The 18253-nt window shown below is 46.7% G+C and overlaps 1 protein-coding gene across 1 annotated transcript in view; it reads right to left on the reverse strand.

Moving 5' to 3' along the window:
• Dscam (DS cell adhesion molecule) overlaps window positions 1-18253 on the reverse strand; it is a 625182-nt gene that overhangs the window by 13193 nt on the left and 593736 nt on the right. The window contains exons 30-32 of the mRNA XM_008826928.2: window positions 15936-16085; window positions 5760-5957; window positions 3801-4103 (exon numbers count right to left, since the gene is read on the reverse strand). Coding sequence (XP_008825150.1) covers window positions 3801-4103; window positions 5760-5957; window positions 15936-16085 — 651 coding nt within the window. The remainder of the gene's footprint in view (window positions 1-3800; window positions 4104-5759; window positions 5958-15935; window positions 16086-18253) is intronic.

An 18253-nucleotide genomic window follows, 5' to 3' on the forward strand; every position in this document is an offset into this window, starting at 1 on the left:
CCATAGTCCGTGGGAGAGTCCTTCATCTGCAGAAGAGATTAGCTTTGGATTTCTTAAGGGCAAAACCAGAAAATATATCATTTTGCTTTAAAGTATGTTGGAAAAGGAGGCAAACTTAAGTGTCATCTTGTATTGACTCTATTTGACTAGGTATTTCTGGTAATTAAAATATTAGCCAATTGTTCATTCTTGTCATGACTTTCATTCATTCCTTATTTATTCATCTGCTCAACAGCATCTATAATGTATATACTATGCACAGGTACAAAGCCAGGTATATAGTCTAATACTGTTAATTCATGTAAAACTATTTCTTGAGACTATGTGCCTACTGGATATCTGTAGACTCCAGGAGAGAAGAATGAGGATAACCCAGACTCATTTCCTTCTTTCTTGGAGCTGAGATCTGGTCAAGCTCATATATTAACTTGTCTAAATTTGCAGGGAATTTAAGAGTTTGGAATCATAATTATTGGTACTGAAAGGCAAACGAAAAAAGCCAAGGAGATAAAGAGATCATGAAGGAAGAGCTAACGTGAGGAGAGAGATCCAGAGGTTTGGGTGACTGTGAACAGAAGCAGAAAATGACTGATTTCACGCAGAGTCTGGAGTGCACTCAGGGACAGGCCATTTAAAACCACGGCTCAGGGGCTGGAGAGACAGCTCAGCGGTTGCTCTTGCCGGGGACCTGGGTTTAGCTCCCGGCACCCACATGGCAGCTAACAATTATCTGCAACTCAGTTCCAGAGGATCTGACACCCTCTTCTGACCCCACAGGCATTGCACGACACGGGTGCGAATAATAGATTCATACACATAAAATAAAAAATAAATAAAACATTTAAAACCAAGGTTCAAAGAGCTGCTAACTTAGGCAGAACTTGTAGTCAGACCATATAGCGACCTCATGTTTTGCAGGGATTCAGCCTAACAAGATGGTAGCCATCTTGACTCTAGGCATGATAACTGCTTGGTTTTCCCAGCATGTGTTGGACCCTGGGACACTAGCTCCTGTTTATGCAATACACATGGTGTATTCAGGACTGGATAAACTCACTTCTGACCTGACCACCAACAGGCCCCCATCTTCCTGACTCCAATCAGAAAAGCCTTCCTGGTCTTGCTGCTACCCAGGACCTGGCCTCTGTCAGGAAGCCCTTGTGTTGTGCTGTATGTGCCTGACTCAAGTGTCACAGCACCTTCGGACCAGTGCCCTCACACTGGGAATGGGGTCCTCCGGAGCTGATTCTGTGCCCCACGTTGACTTTAGCTGCATTAAAAAAGGGATAACAGAAAGCCTTCCAGAGGGTGGAATCTCTCGTCAAAGCATATTAAAAATTCACTAATAATTCCGCCTTCTGGGGTAGACAAAACAAAGTTTTTAGACATCAGAATTCACATTGATTTAAGAAATTATTCATATTTTAAGTTATAAAATCACTTTGCTCTAAATAATACATTAAGATGAGAGTCACTTTGTCGTAATCTTTTCGACTGCTCTAATGGACCCGGGTAACAATGTTATGAACAAAGTATAGACTTTTAAAAAACCTTAATCCAACCATACTGACAGCGCGCCATCACAAGGATGATTTAAAGGCCTGCAGGAATAGGGCAGCCCTCCACCTGCTGGCTTACTCCATGCCCTAGCTCACACTGGAAGGCAAGATGGAGGCCGGGTGACATACAGATGAAGTATGGACCATCAACAGCCACTGAAGAGACAAGCGGGAGGGAAGATGGCCCTGCACACACACGTGTGGAGCCCCCCCCACTCTATAGAAACCAGAGCTGATAGGACCCTGCATTCTCTGCTACCTGCCTCTCTGCATGTGTCATGCCAAGCCCCAGTGCATTGGCTCCAGCTTTGCACTCATCTACACATGCTATGACTCAGCCCTGTGGCATCCATCACCTGGCCCATCTCCCCTCTCTGCTGTTGTCATCTTTATGATGAGCAAGGTCAAAAAGCCACCGTGTTTAACCTCAGTCTTATCTGCATTTGCCTTTAAATAAACACCAGAGACCAACAAAATCCATGAAATCAAACGCCTCACAGCGCGTCCCTTCTCTCCCCTGCAGAGGCAGGCAGAATGAAAACAAATGAATCTCTTATTCTTTATCGGATGTGCTATGAATCCTGAGTTCATTTGGAAGACGGGATAGACAATTCTTATTCTATATATTTTTATAAATCTGTAAGGGCCTTATTTCACCTGGGCCTATGCCAGAAAACCCCAGGGAATTGTCCTAATTCAAAGGAGAACAAACTTTTTGAAATAAAATCAGTAAAGCGGTTCAGGAAAGCAGGTGAAGTGCTAGGTGCAGCACCGCTGGCTGGTCCGTGTGGGAAAGGCTCCGCGCGGCCGTGAGGGTGGGAGAAGGGAAGGCGTTTCTGTGGGCTTTTGCACACGGCTGTGTGGACTCAGCCTGAAGCTTTGTTTCAGTTGTGCTGGGCATAGTTTGTAAACACTACAGCTAGCCCTTAATAACTGTGAGTTTCCAGAGAAAACTAAGATGTCTCCTTCAGTTCACACTCAAGCCCAGACCAGGACTCCATTTCTACCCGAGGTCAGGGGGCTAGAAGTCGCTGGTCTTTTTCCCTTTGAACAACTGTACACTTGACTCTTGTGCTTTGTCCCCCGGCCCTCATCCTCTGTGGTTTGTGCCTCACTCACAAATCCGGACTATTCACATGAGGTCAACTGAAGGTTACACTGGTGTCTAACCTAAATTTTCCGGCTCCCAGCATCTCCAGTAAGTAACTTAGCAAAGGTAGTCTTAAATACTGGCTCCTGCTAAGGTCTCTTTCTTTCCCAAATCCTTCAATACAATAGTCTTAAAACTCCGCCCCTGCGCTGTTGACTCTCCTCACCAAGCAGTTGGGGATGTCTTTCTCCCAAACCTGAAGCTCCCTGGGCTCTCTGGTTGCTTGGACAACAGTGAATGGTAGAAGGTGCTGTCATGCCGTGCGTAGATATGGCTTGAGTGTGTTCCCAAGGACTTCTGTGCTGAGGCCCAGACTCCAGTGTGGTGACATTGAGAGGTGGTGAGCTTTTAAGAGGTGGGGCCCAGTGGGAGGTCAGTGGGTCACTGGGATGCTGCCCTCATCGAGGAGTAAAGGTGGTTATAGAACTCTGTGTTGGGTCTCTTAAGAGGTAAATGGTCCAAAAGAGCCCCTCCCACATTCTGTGTTTCCTGTCTCACCATGTGGGCTTGTCTTTTTCATGCATCCCCCCACAATGCCACCCACCACGAGGTTTTCATGGACCCAAGTTGATGTTGGCACCATACCCCAGTGAACCTCCAGAACTGTGAGCTAAAATAAGAATTAAAAAAAAATACACCACAAAACCCTCTCTTCCTTATAAAATACTCAGTCTAGGGAATGGTAACCTGACTAATATAGTTAACAGGCTATATAAGAAAATAGCTTATGTCCACTGTCTGTTGTTTAGAGCCCTTGCACTTAGAACTAAACTGTCCCATTAGGAGGAAGCTCAGGCCACCTTTCAGAGAGCCCTACTTGGGAAGGCGTAGTCAGCGTAGACTTGCACGTGAACAGCCACTTTAGAAGTGAACCACACACGCTTGCTTTCTCTCCTCACTAGAGCCTGATCAAATCTCAATAAATACATGATGGTTATCATTTTCAGCAACGAGTCTTGGGGTGATTTGTTCTGAAGCAATCAATAAGCGGAACACCCACCCAGTCTGAATACAGGAAGAGCTTTCGTAGCAGAGAGAGGTGAGCCAGGAAACACTGCTCCTAAGCAGCAGTCCCCAGCCCGCGTCCTCACCTGGCCGATGTGCCTTTGGAACTGCCATGTTCATCACTCGTCCTCCATCCTGAGGTTTGGGGGGAGACGCAGTGAATCTGCAGATCCCCGATTCTGAAGGGGTGCTGGAGGTCAGACTGTCTGTGTACTCGTTTGTCCCTGCCGTCAGCTGCTCGGAGGACGTGTCGGATATGAAGCACTCTGTGATGGTGAACTTGGCGTGTCTCAGCTGCTCTTCCATCTTGGCGTGCTCGTAGGCTCTGGCCAGTTCTTCATATGTGGAGGAAGCACTTTCTGTGGAGACCATGCTGCTTCTTGCCCGGTCTGGACCAGAGAAGACAGTAAACAAGGCTTACTTGTCTATGTCTGCACAAGGGGGACGGCCTTTCAGGCTCTGGGATAACGGGGTCTAGGAGAGTTTGGTTCTTCATCAGGGTTTGCCTCATCGACAAAAGTGAGCTCAAGGGGCCTGTGCTCAGCGACCTGGACATTTCCATAAATAAGCAAAGCCTCAGAAGTAAAGGATTCTGCTTCTGGTGGGGCCAGTGGGGAGGCACTGCCAAGGCCACAGCACCCATCCCTGTTCTGCTTTGCAAATGCATCTGCACTGTAGAGACTCTGTCATTAGCGTGAATGACTAGAGCTCCCTCCGCAGTTCAGCTCCAGGGGCCTCAGCTTGGGAAGGATGATGTGACAATGCTTAGAAATGAAGATGTGAGGTTGGGGAAATGGCACAGTGAACAAACTGCCTGTCAGGCAAGCATGAAGAACTTGACTTTGATCTCCAGCACCCATGTAAAGTGGGTGAGGTGGTGCATGTCTGTGAACCCAGCACCCAGGAGATGGAGACAGGAGGATCCCTGGGGCTTGCTGGTGAGCCAGTTTAGCTGAACTGGTGAGCTCCAGGTTCAACCAGAACCCTGTCTCCAGAAAAAATAAATAAATAAGGTGAGGGTGATTGAGGAAGACACCCAGTGTTGACCTCTGGTCTCCATGTGTACACATGTATAAGGACACACACACACAGGAGATAAAGATAATTTTGCATGGAAATTGGCCACTGGGCAGGGGGCTGTCTTCCATCCCTAGGACTTATCCTTGTCTGTAACTACTCTTGATGGGAACTAGAAAACAGGGCAAAAAAACGGTATAAACAGGCCTTCTAACAAGGTCAGGTTGTCTCTGTCAAAGGCATCTCTGTATTTTAAATCTACAGAAAAGTTTTTAAAGTCACCTCTGCGGAACCCTGAGAACCTTCTATAAGAAATAACAGCCATAAAAATAAATTCCCACAGTGACACCCCACCTTTGGAGCCCTGTTTTTGAAGTATATCATCAAGAACAAAAGAAAAGTGAGTATTAAATTTCCTGCAGCTGTTAGGTTCAGATATAATTTCTTTTCAAAGTTTAGGGGGATGGGGGGACAATTCATTGCTATTCTTAGGTCCTGTCTTCTCTCTGAAGTGAAGTCTTGGTGGCTGATACCGTTGACTAGATGGCTTACCTTCTAATCAACTTGTTTAATTGTCAGAAGGATCAGCTTATGTCCCCTATAGGGGAAGCTGTGACCTTATCATCTTAGTCCTGGAGGTGGGTGTGGGTCAGAAGCCCTCCGAGTGCAATCGGCAATTACTGCCATTGTGTGGGTGAGTCTGTACAAGGTCTGTTTCTCTCAGTGGGGTGGGAATGAAAGGAGCACGGGGCGGGGGGGGGATTCAAGACACCTGCAGAAGAGATGGCTTTGGTTCTCTCTTACAGAACTCCGTGGGCCTTGTGCATAGAAAACACTGTGTAGCTGGCCTGCCTGGGAACTCATAGTGAAAATTGTAACATTTGAAAAGTGAACTTTACAAGGGAATCAGTGCAGGATGGAGAGCCCCTCTCCCCTCCACACAGACCCCACCAAACCCTGATATGATCAAGGGCTGAGGAGGCGTCTCACTGGTCTCGCAGAGGAGGAGGACGCGTGCTGGGCCCCACCTGTGTCTTGTGACGGGCTGACACTGTAGCTGTCACTCTCCTTGTCCACGGATCCCGTAGCCCTGGGCGTGGGCAGTCTCCAGTCCGTGGTGAGGGTGTGCGCTGAGATGGTTGGGTGGGGTCTGTTGAGGGTCCACTGGCTGGCATACCGGTTTCTTGCTGTGGGCCCAGCCTTTACATTCCTTCTGGTGGTAGGGTCTGCAAAGAGCAAGGGGTAATGTGTGTCTGTCTTCAGTGTTGACAGCAGCTGTTAGCTCTCCTCCCTGCTCTCCCCACCCAGCCAAGCCCCTGGGAAGCCCTCCTTGGCGTTTTCTGTTCAAAGCCCTCTTCCTTTCTTTCATGGTCTACCAAGTTCTTAGATATTTACATATTTAAAAGATCAAGTAAGGGGACAGACATATTATTTGTGTTTAGAAGCTTTGCTCTAGGATGGAGCCTTGTTTGTGGCTCTTATCTTTGTGACCTGAAACATACTCATTTAAACTTTCTAAGTATCAACAGAAAGCAAGGGTGCTTGACCAAATGTATCTGCACGAGGCTTCTTTTCTGAAGTCCATTCAACTAGTGTAGGTAAAGATTTAAGTATGTCCCATCCAGTCCCCCTCAAATTAAAAAATATTATGTGTATGAGTGTATTGCCTGCATGCATGCGAGTGCACCAATGTCGTGCAGTGCCCATGGAGGTAGAAGGTGTTGAATCCCTGGAACTGGAGTTACAGACAGTTGTTAGCCATCGTGTAGGTGTTAGGAACTGAACCCAGGTCCTCTGCAAGTGCAGTCAGCGCTCTTAACCACTGAGCCATCTCTCCAGCCCCTCCTCTCCCCAAAATTCATGTGCTCATCTTGACTTCCGAAACTGAGAAACAGACCTTGCAGATATAATCAACAGAGATGAGGTCAGTCTGGAATAGGTATTGGTCCCTATTCTTCTGTGACTGGTATCATGAGGAATCACAATATCACCACCCTACAGGGACAGTAAAGAACTTAGTCTGGAAAGCCACCAGAAGCTAGAACCAGGCAAGGGAACTTCGTCCCCTGCCCTCCCATAGCCATGACCTTGGGAACATCATGATTTTGGATCTCCAGCCTCTAGAACCGGGGGAGCATGAATTCTGTTCTCTCCAATCCACCTGGTCCGCGGTACTTTGTCACCCCGGCCCTGGGACACAAACATCAGTGTCTATAGAATTGCTGCAGTTCTGTAGTGACTCATTGTTTCGATTGCAACTTTGCATCCAGCTAGCAGGGCTGAAGCTCACAGAGTCAAAGGGCCATATCTTCTTTTTGTCCCAACATGCTCTTTCCCCTTTAGCATATGCTAACAGATCTCTCACAGACACTGTGGAAACTTGGAGGAAAAAGACTTGGATTATGTAATATGGAGAGCAAACAGTTAAATGTTGTTTGAATTGCACGTGTCAACCATCTACAGAAGTGCAAAGGTTCGTGTGCTGGTGTATGTGGGCCTGGTGGCCTTTGGCTTCTGTAAATCTGAGCCAAACGCAGCAGGTGAGCAGGGCCGACTGCTCCCAAGTCACTGTGAACTGAACAAAGGGCTGTTCTAACAGCAGAGTGTTGGACCCTGGAATTGGCCAGCACATCACCTTTCCTGCAATTCTACCAGAGAAGGGCCCTGTTCCCTTACATGTTCCCATGAGTGAGGCCGTCTCTCCAAAGTACAGGCAAATGTCCGTCTTCATATCCAGCTATACGTTCAATAGTAATCCCAGGATTTCATACCGCCTGGGGTCACTTTCTAGATGTACAATGCAACTCGGGTGATAAAAACAGACTAAACCTTGGGTCTTTGTGCTCGCCGGTGGCCAGATGCCAGCTGTCTGGGTTTCTAGCAAGGCATCCACAGGACAGTGGCTTGTTTCTGATTGGAAGGTGAGAGGCTGACAGTGGGCAGCAGGGAAGTGACTTTCCTTTAAGTGCAAGATTTTCCCATCTCTAAGTGTTTAGTTATTGGAACTTGAACCTATTCATCATTCGAGGGTGGGGTAAGGAGCAGTCAGAGGACGGCCAAATCAATACATTTTAAGATTCCCTGGGTCATCAAAAAACCCAGTGCAGGCTCTCTGGGGCATCCATTTTATTTTAGACATATTTCATCACTTACTTGCGAAATTCCACCGAAGGCTTTATTGGAAGATATCTTTTGGCCTTGATTAGAATGCAAATGAGTTATGTTAGAGTGTCAGAGCCCTGCACAAACAAGGTGTAAATGATAATGCTCTTTCTCCATGAAGTCCTCCACAAGATCGAAAAACAGTGTCACGGGTAGGAGGCTAAATGTCTTCTAGGCACTATTGACTTGATAAGTGGAGCTTAAATAAGTACAGCTTGTTATTTAAATGCTAATGAGTCTTTTCCAGAAAATTACCCAGCCCCTTACATAAGTTCTGAGGAATCTCAGTTTTATTCTTAAGTTTCTTGCAACTATACTTGTGGATCATACTGAGCAAGTTTTCCCTTGGCCCAGATGCTGGAGCTGGGGCAGTTTGGTACACACACACACACACACACATACCCCTGTCCAGCTATCTATAAGCCCTCCTCCCAAGCCTTAGCCTGGCCAGTAGGTAGCTCCTGCCTGTGGAAGCTCACTCACTGACGGTGGGGCAGAGGTCATCCTTTCCACAACCCCCTTCCCCACTGAGTTCACGCTATGTGGAAAATTTCTATTCAAAGCCAGAACTCTTTTCAAGTTAATTCTGTTCATCATCCTTTTTTTTTTCCCCCTGGATGAGGCCAGTGTTACCAGTGGCCTGATAAATGTTGAAAATATAGGTCATGCTATTAGTTTCCTGAGCTGCAGGGCACATTTCTATTCTGTGCTAAGCAGGTATTCTAGGGTGGGAATTGTTTCAGGATGTAGGAAGACAAGACTACTTGACACATATATAGTTTTTTCAATAGCCAAGTTTTTAGAGCTGTTATTTTATGCGTGAACTGAATGTTGTATGGCAGCTTCTCAGACAGCAGCTCAAATACTTGGATTCTGCTCAGTAGAGTCTTTGCATAACTCACTAGTTCATTTAAGGAATGAACACACATGGAGATTTTCTGCCCCTGCACGGGAAGTGCTTTGGTCAGCTCCTAATCCCCTAATATAAATAAAACTTGGTGATTAAGCATCAGGCTCGCTAAGCACCCGATGAGTTAGAGGCAAGGTATATAAATAACTCTTGGCCTTTCAACTCTGGGTCTAAATCTGCATTAAATTTCTGCTCATTGAATCAAATTATTTTAATTATTCTGAACTTGGGATCAGAGAGGATTTTGTGGATAACAGTTACAAGGCATTGCCATGTGTCCAGTGATCACTGGGTTAATCTGCTTTTTTCCTCTTCTATCAGTTCTCGTATCTTGAGGTGACGCCTCAGCTGTGCATGGGGACCAACAGCCATCTCTTGAAGAGGGGAGACTGGGGGAGCTGACCAGCCCTTCATTTAAACCACGAATGTTAATCGTTAATCCAGGGCTTAACATGCACTAGACCACTGCGTCACCTCACCCTCACTGGCTGTTTCATACATTACTAACCCTAGTACCGCCCTGGGTGAAAGAATATATATATTTCAAAATCTCAAGATTCAATGTGTGTTCTAAGCTTTCCTCATTCCCATTCATAGCTCCTTGTGCATTTTCAATCATCTCTGCGTGATTTCCAATACTTAATACAATGTAAATGCTATGAATATAGTTAGATTATATTGTTAGGGAGTAACACATATGGGGTTGAATCTACATATGCAAATCCAGTGGACATGAGAGTCCATGATCTATTATATATACATTGTATTAGTCATTCTTCTGTTGCTGTGATAGAAACACTGACCAAAGCAATTTATAGAAGGAAGAGTTTATTTGAGCTTACGGTTCCAGGGGAATTACAGTCTGTCATGGCAGGAGGCATGGTAGCAGAGGTGGCTGGAGGAGGAGCAGAGCTAAGCTCTCACATCTTCAAGCAGGTATAGGAAACAGGAGATCTGGCCAGGCTTAAGAACTCTCTAAGCCTGCCTCCAGTGACCTGCTCCCTCCAGCATGACCACACCTTTAAGACTTCCCAAAATGGGGCCACCAACTGAGGACAAAATGTCCAAATACTTGGAGCCTACAGGGGACGTTCTCATTCAAATCATCATACACATACACACACAAAACATACATATATTCATGTAGCAGTATGTGTTTGATGAAGATATCTTTGGTTCTCACAGGTCCTTTATGTAGTATCATCTCCAAGTTGGGTCCACACACAGAGGCTGAGCGTGGGGCTTTGGGAGTACCATGCCTGGGTTTGAAGTTATCACAGGCTATGTAACTCTGACCAAGCAACCTCACTGGATAGCCCTGTTCCCTCACCTCTGAGGTTGCCACCTTCAGCCTTGAGTGATCTGAACATGGTAGGGTGCCCTGGGCGTATGTGACTGTGGGGCCTGAGCAGGAAGCCCTCAACCAGAGGGCGTAGAACCCGGCTTTATTGGAAGAATTTAATGAGTTGATCAGGAAGGCTGAAAATTCAATTTAGACTGTTTGACAGGAGAATGTCCCTTAAAAATTATAAAACCAGAAATACGATGGGTGAAGATGGATAGGGATGGGCGGAGATGGGCAGGGCTGAGGGTCCATGTACCCAGATCACAGGTTGGGGTGCTGCGGTACAGTTAGAGGGAAGTGAAGTTGCTTTACCTGCAGGAACTGAAGGATTGAACTGGGCAGGAGACATTCAGGGACGGGACTCTCCCTGGGAGAGTTTAGCCACCTCCCCTGGTTTTCTCTGTATTAGAAGATTAGAGCCAGTGGGGTGAGGACTTCAGGTCTCGGGGAGGCTGTCTGGGATCCAGGTATGTACCTGGCAGAGGAGAGCCAGGACCTGGGAGCAGACTTCAGACCCAACAGCTCTCACGTGTAAAAGGCTCCAATGCATATGTAGCACCAGTCTCGTTAGACAGTGCAGGGAATGGTGGGAAGGACAGGCAGGGCGTGGGCGTGGGCTGGCTCCTGGGGTCTCCTCCCAGAGCTTTGGGGTCTAGGGTTCCTGGGGCATCTGCAGCTGGCAAGAGTTTTCCTGTGGTCCCACATCAAGCTTGTAAGAACCAGAAAAGCCAGTCCTGCTCTCCAGGGCCTTGGCTCCCCTATCTGTGAGAGGGAATTACGACAGGTGACTCCACAATCCATGTTCCTGAGTAAGAGGAAGCCCAAATGCCAGCAGGATTGCCTGGTAATCATTTGAGCATCAACAGTCACGGGCTCAACCAACCACAGACCACAGATATCTAGGAACAAAAACGTGTGCCCCTCTTGAGCATGTAGAGACGTCTTATCATTCCTGACTAGGAGAGTGTAACAACATAGGGTTTACAGTGCATGAGGTATTATAATAATCTGGAGATGATCCAAAGTATACAGGAGGACAGTACATGGTATATGGAAATCCTAGTGCGATTTACGTAAGGGATTTGAACGTCCATGGAGTTTAGTATTCTAGGTACCCTAGAACCCACAGACATCAAGTATCGACTGTATTAGCAGATACTCTCTACACGAATGAGCACATGAAAGCATGAGTAAGTGACTCCCAGGTAAATACGATGCCCTCTTCCCCCCTCCCCAAATCTTAAGACTGATACTGATCACATGTCTTCCTGGCTTGTATACTTGGCAAGTAGAAAAATTGCCTTGAATTCCCCTAAGTGATGAACTTACTGGCATATCTCTATCCCTGGCCTGGCAGGAAAGGATGTGCAGAGTTTAAAGGAGACACTTGCTGTGAGGTGAGGACATACACCTGCGGAACAGACATCTCAGGAGATGGATGAGAAAGAGGGGGCACTAAACTGACTTCCCAGGTCTGCCTAGGCGACCAAACATCCCTTTTCCCACTCCTATTTTTCTGATTTCAGAACTTGATAGTCAATCAGTACTTAAAGGTTTTGATTAAGTGTGGTGGTATCTCAGATGACATGGTAGGTGCTGAGACCAAGATACGAGTACAGCCCTGGCTTCAAGAATACAGCAGTTCATGGAAGAGACAGGGGAGTAAATGAACAGAGAGCACAACCAAAGGGTGTGTTTCCACACACTGGAAGGAACGGACAGCACATCATTTTCATTTCCCCATCCTCATGATAAGAATTCGCTACAGCTCTCAGGCAAGCTAATAAAATATTTAGAAACATAAATTCTGTATTGCAATCATACTAGTGTCTAAACAATAGATGTTTTGATGTTCTTTTAATAAAGAATTTCTGCAATAGTAGCATAATACTAACAGAGGACAGAATCATAATGTCTTTTGTGTTTGAGGCAATAGGAGATGCAGCCATTTACACTGTAGATACCTTGGCATCCATGGACACGGGCCCAGGAACTCCCTTGGATACCCAGATGGGTAGATGCTCAAGTCCCTTCGACAAAATGACACAGTGTTTGCATAGAACCTGCTGTTTTCTCCAATGGCTTCAAATCATAGATTTTTAATATCTAATGCATACAAATGCCATAGAACTAGTTCCTTAGGGGACCATGGCAAGAACCCATATTCTTGTTTGATACAGGTGGGATTTGTATCTGTGAAGAGTTTTGATTTGCTTTTGGTTGCATCCATTTCTGCAGAACCCCTGGGTACAGAACACTGATTGCACAAATGAATCTCTTCAATCATGCCATGCTGTAGTGAGTACAGCTTATGTCACAGGATCACAGGGCCGTGTTAATACCGGTGTAACATCTGGTCAGTGGTGGCAAGCTCTGGGAGCAAAGACAAGCAGGGAACTGGGCTTTGGAAAGTTCCTGGCTGTCAAGCCTCTGAACTTTCTGTGGGGCTGGCCACTGCTGTTCTCAATTTTAAATGGACGTGGGAATGCTATTGGTCTGCATTCGGAGTTTGGGAGAATATTTAATGGGAAAAATGATCCCAAACATCTTCAATAGTTTACGATGATGATGATCAGCTCTAAGGACAGGAGGAGGGAACTAGAGAATGACGCATGAATTTGGATAGCTTTGCCTGCTGTTAGCAAGCGTGGTTTAATGCAGTCCACGGAAAAGGAAAGAAACGTTATTCTTAAGCTACAGTGTTTCTATGTGACGTCAGGCTGAATCCTGGGACTGCATCCCAGCATGCTCAGAAAGAAATGCCAATGCGTGGCCTGGCCGGGCAGCTGTACAGCCCAGAACAGCTGCTTCTGTCTCATATTCTCTTACTTCTCCCCTAACAGCTCACAGCCCCCCAGGGCTACATCTACCCAGCATGCTGCAGAGTCTGGGCTGCTTCCCATTCCCTTTCCTGTTATTTGGTGACAGTTCCAGGTTTGCCTCTGACCTCGGTTCATGTTTCCTCCAGGGAGATCTTCCTACCAGCTCTAGCCAGCTCTGTGCCATACCATTTCCTTCCTTCCTTCCTTCCCTCCCTCCCTCTCTCCCTCTCCCCCCTCCCTCTCCCCCTCTCCCTCCCTCTTTTTTTTGGTCCTTTGTGGAGTTGTTTTATTAAGATAGGTTCTCCCTGTAGCCCCAGCTAGAACTCACTATGTAGACCAGGCTGGCCTCAATCTCACAGGGATCCTCCTGCCTCTGCCCCCCAAGTACTGAGATTAAAGGTATGTGCCACCACGCCCCACTTTATCTAGCATTTACAGAGAAAGAACACTATTCCTTACTGAATGTCTGCCTTCTCCAGCAGAATAAAATACATGGCTTTCTTTATTTGTGCTCTCGGTTGGTGCAGCCCCATCCCTGAGCACTGAGCCATATACATAAAGTAAAATCTGAATAAATATTTCCAAATGCCAAATGAATGAATTCTACAGTTTCTTCCACAATGCTTAACAACTTCATAGCCACAAGACGCCATGCGCATGCCTCCTGGGAGACCCTACCTGCCTGCTGCTTGTGCCCTGGTTTACAGTGACTGCATGTGACTCAGTCCCCTCTCTGTTGATGCTTTAAATGCTATCAAAACCACTTCCCAATATTCCAGGGCTTACTTATACTTCATGCAGCTAGAAGGTTCCAGCACATTCCTGTCACTGTCTCTTCTCTTGCCTTAACTACTTATGACTAGCCCTTATGTGTTTCTTTGCACCTTGAATACTAAAGGGGAAGGTAAGAATCCATATTGCTCTTACCCAGCAGAAGGAACCAACGTACTGTGAGTGTGACAAGCTGGAGGAATCCTGTCCTGCTACACTCATGTGACCACTTCCTCCTGAGTTCTCCGGGACATCACTGGAGCACTGGGAAGGCGCTTCTCAGAGAGGGGTCCAGACAACCACATCTGATTCACTCGGGGGCTATAATAGCCACAGATTCCTGGGATCCCCTCTTAAAGCAACTAGACCAGAATCTGTAGGGTGGAGGGAGCCTGGATTCAGTGTTCACTTCCTTTGGTTTGCAGGGACACGGAAAATCGTGAGGCCTTGTCAATGCTAGGCAAATGCTCTACACTGAGCTACATCGATGGCCCTGGATTCAGTATCTCACATAGGCCCCCAAGTAGTTCTATCGTACGTGAACGGAAACACCATCTAGGGCACCTGACCTATTTTCTGTTTGTTTCTTGGTCCTCCATTGCTGTTTCTAGAAACTTCTATAATAACTGCAGGAAATAAATGCTAAGGTCAAAGATGCACCATTGTAGAAGTTCAGTCCCTTTAAGATCTGTCAGCTTTTCCCTGATTTAAGAGCAAAAAGGGGCCTAGACACCTAAGAAGATGCTGTCCTGAAGAGGCTAGAGCCAGACCTCAGACCGAAGTGGTGAAGCCACTGGAGAGACGTCACGGGCCTGGGAGCATTCTTAGGAGCAAGCTTCTTGGTTTGTAGACACACCCTCAGCAGGGCTAGGTCACTCACATCCTGCTCACATCGTCTGAACTGCAGTGGTTTGAATAAGGCCCCTCAGCGGCTCCAAGTGTCTGAGCCCTTGGCCCCACCTGGTGGCACTATTTGTGAGGTTTGGGAAGTGCGGCCTTGCTGGGGGAAGCATCACCAGGACAGGCCCAGCCCACTTCCCATTTCTCTCTCCCTGCTTCCTGTCCGGCTGCCTCCTGCCACCACGCCTCCCCACCACGATGGACTCATTCCTATGGAATTGTAAGTCCCATAAACCCTTCTGTAAGTCGCCTTGGTCATGGTGTTTTGTCACAGCCTCAGAAAAGTAACCACCACACGAACGCACCAACATCCTCAGAAGGATCTTAGGCACAGGAACGAACAAAACACCTCTTCAGCGTTGTCAAAGCCACTGTTAAAATAGCCTTCAATGTCGTTTGCAACGTCTTCCTGTGCGTTCCAAATGATTCAGGAAATGTCCAGTTACTTCACGAAGCTCACCGCGTCATGCAAACTAGCATTACAGACCATGGCTTTCAGTGTTACAGCGTGTAATTTTCTCCTGATAATATGCCATTTTGGAAGTATAAGTTTTGCAAAGAGAGTGATTAGAGATTTAAAAGCTAGACATCAAAGCTTCCAAAATGACAATAATTGGAACATCAATTTCTAAGTCTTTAAAGAGATTTAAGAATAGTTTCAATTATGAAGAAACAAGAATATCTAATTAATGAGCTCTAGATACACATTAGGGGATTTAACTTCTCTGCAGTAATTAATTTCCATCTATTATGGATGCAAATATAAATAATTAAGCACAACCTCATCGCTGAATAGCCAGAACTATCATTTTTCTCAGTGTGTTTAGGAGAAGAATGGAAGCTTTGAGGACGATATCCCTACAGCTGGGTCCTGGTTTCCTACTTCCTGTACCACTTTGGCCTGTCGGCCTGATTTCTCTGAGACTCCATGTTCTAATATATAAAGCGAGGACTCCTGCATCTACTTTATGAGTAGGTAACACATGTGCCATTGATTTTCCCCAAATTGGGACACAGTAGAAACACACACTAAGGTTAAATACCCATCTCTCTTCCTGTGCTGTCTAATTTTCAAAAGGTTAAATTGAGCTGAAATTTCTAGGATTTTCCATACTTTTGAATTGATACCCATCTAACTGCATGAAACAACATAAATCTCAATATCCCAATTAAAAATGTTATTGCGCCCGTTTCTCAGGTGAACAGCGGAGAAGCCCCCACGCGTTCATTCGCTGGAGACAGCGTTAATGCTGTCGGCATCCTTAACACATTCTAAGTGCTGTTGACTACTCACTGGTTCCCGGCCGAGCATCTGACACGTCCACCAGGGGCCCGGTGGCCTGAGACACCGACTGGTAATGCACCGTGTGAGTCACCGTCAGAGATTTCTGTTTAGCTGCCTCCCCGAAGTCAGCATCTGTCAGCAGGACTGTGGAACGGTCATCTACAAGTGGGCACACAGAAGGCCAAGAGTACTCAGTAATGATGGGAAGGATTTCCAGCACTGACAGCATTGGTTTAGAGAGTCACGTGGACATTTATGCTTATGGGTTGGCTTTGGTACAGAAAAGTAGGGACACGCCAAGCCAAGCACTCTTTCTTTCTTATTGGGCTTAGCTTTTACGGCACAGTCACCATTCACTATTGTAGCTGCCCACTTAGCATAGTTTGGGGTATGTGTTTGCCCAAAGCTCACTTGAGACATGGTACGTGAGGCCAGCACACCCAGTAACAGGGCTGCTGGGCAGGGAAGGCCCCCTTTGCTGATGCAATGCTCTTTTTGCACTGCTAAGGAGACGCCCTTGTAGTTTCCGCACTGAAGTTGGCCGTCACACTGACCAGCCACTGCTTGAGCGGAAAAGGAGAGGAGAGCTGGTCTCCTGCACTTGTTGATGTCTGTCTGTTAAAGGGTGGCTGATCCTTTACTTCCTACCAGTTCTGAGCTTTACTCTGTAGTGCATGCTTTGATTGACTTCAAGATGACTCACATGTCAGAGGTTCCAGAGTCTTAAGGGTGTATGTAGGCTCTGGGAGGCTGGGGAGGCAGGGGCCAGGGATCAGGAGCATTCGATCCATTTTAGGGCTCTGCGTAAGGAGCGACTGTGTGAGATGTGTCTTTGTCTGAGGACATGCAATTCTGATGTGATATTCTTTTGAGCTCTGATTGCCAGGGAGACTTTGGTTAGGAAATATAGATTTTCTATACACTCTTAAGGCCTTCAGTTCAGGCTATCAGTCAGCTAGGAAGGACCCGCCTCAGCGTTTCTGACACTGGGGCAGTGATTTGAATGTCATAAACAACACAGAGAGGCTGCTGTGCCCAAAAAAGGCTCTGAACAGAGCGAAGCTTACAAAGCCCAGTTACTCAGGCTCTGGCAGGGGAGGAAAAGCCTCTAGAAGTCAGAATCAAATTTCCTGGCAGAGAACTGGGGGGAAGGCTTGCCAAGCTGTCTGAGAGTATCCCTGCGGGTGGTACAGCACAGGGCTGGTGCTAGGGCTTGGCCTGGAGGCTTGGCCTGGCATCTGTCACTAGACCCCCCCCCCTCAGAGAAGAAGGCTTTTACACAGAGATGGGGATCTTTTTTAAAAAATATATTTTATTTATTATTTTTGTTTTATGTGTATGAGTGTATTGCCTGCATGTATGTGAGTGCACCTGTGTTGAGCATTGCCACAGAGGTCAGAGGAGGACTTTGGATTCCCCTGGAACTGGAGTTAAGGACGGTTTGTAGCCACCATGTGGGTGCTGGGAATTGAACCCGGGTCCTCTGCAGAGCAGTCAGTGCTCTTAACTGCTGAGTCATCTCTCCAGCCCCCAGAGATGGGGATCTTACAATTGGAGCTGGCACCAGAGGCCCCCTGTCTATACTGGTTTGTCATTTATAACACAGTGTGGTATAGATTCTGGTGGGCAGTCCTGTTCTAAGATCACATATCAGCGTCATGGCTGGGTTATGAAGCTTTACTGGGAAATGTCAGGTGCCTGTCTGATTATGAGGTTAGCTGTTCATTCTGGACAGAAATTGATGGTGGTTTAATATTCAGCTCTTACAGCTACAGCCCAGAACTTTTCCCAATAATTACAAAGTGCCTTTGACCCACTGTTGGGAATCACCAGGAGGAAAATGACATCTGGTGACAGATGATGCTGGGCGGACTGTGATGGATCTCTGACCACAGACCATGGTGACACACAGAGATGACTGGCAGACTGTCTGGTGTTCATCCAGCAACATCCAGCTCAGGGAAGCCACACACTGCTGACAGGTTCTACCTGGCTGTCTTTTCTTTTTTGGCTTCTTGTTGATTGTTTTTTTTTAAAACAGGGTCTCCCTAGTCACAGCCCTCTTGGAAGTCAGGATGTGAACCAGGGTGGCCTTCGAGATCTACCTGCCTCTGCCTCCCGAGGGCTGGGATTAAGGCACACACAACCATACCCAGCATCTGGCTGTTTTCTAACAGCCAGGTGCAGGATTATAAATAGGTCTAATAGGGAACCTTAGTGAATTTCCTAATGGTATTGCATGACTGTGGTGACCTTGCTGAACTATCTAGCCTCTTTGTAGTCTAGTTTCCAAAGTTACATGTCTGTATCATGAGGGTTCGGAGTGT

This window comes from Nannospalax galili, unplaced genomic scaffold, assembly GCF_000622305.1.
Source record: "Nannospalax galili isolate Female #2095 unplaced genomic scaffold, S.galili_v1.0 scaffold192, whole genome shotgun sequence".
NCBI lineage: Eukaryota > Metazoa > Chordata > Mammalia > Rodentia > Spalacidae > Nannospalax > Nannospalax galili.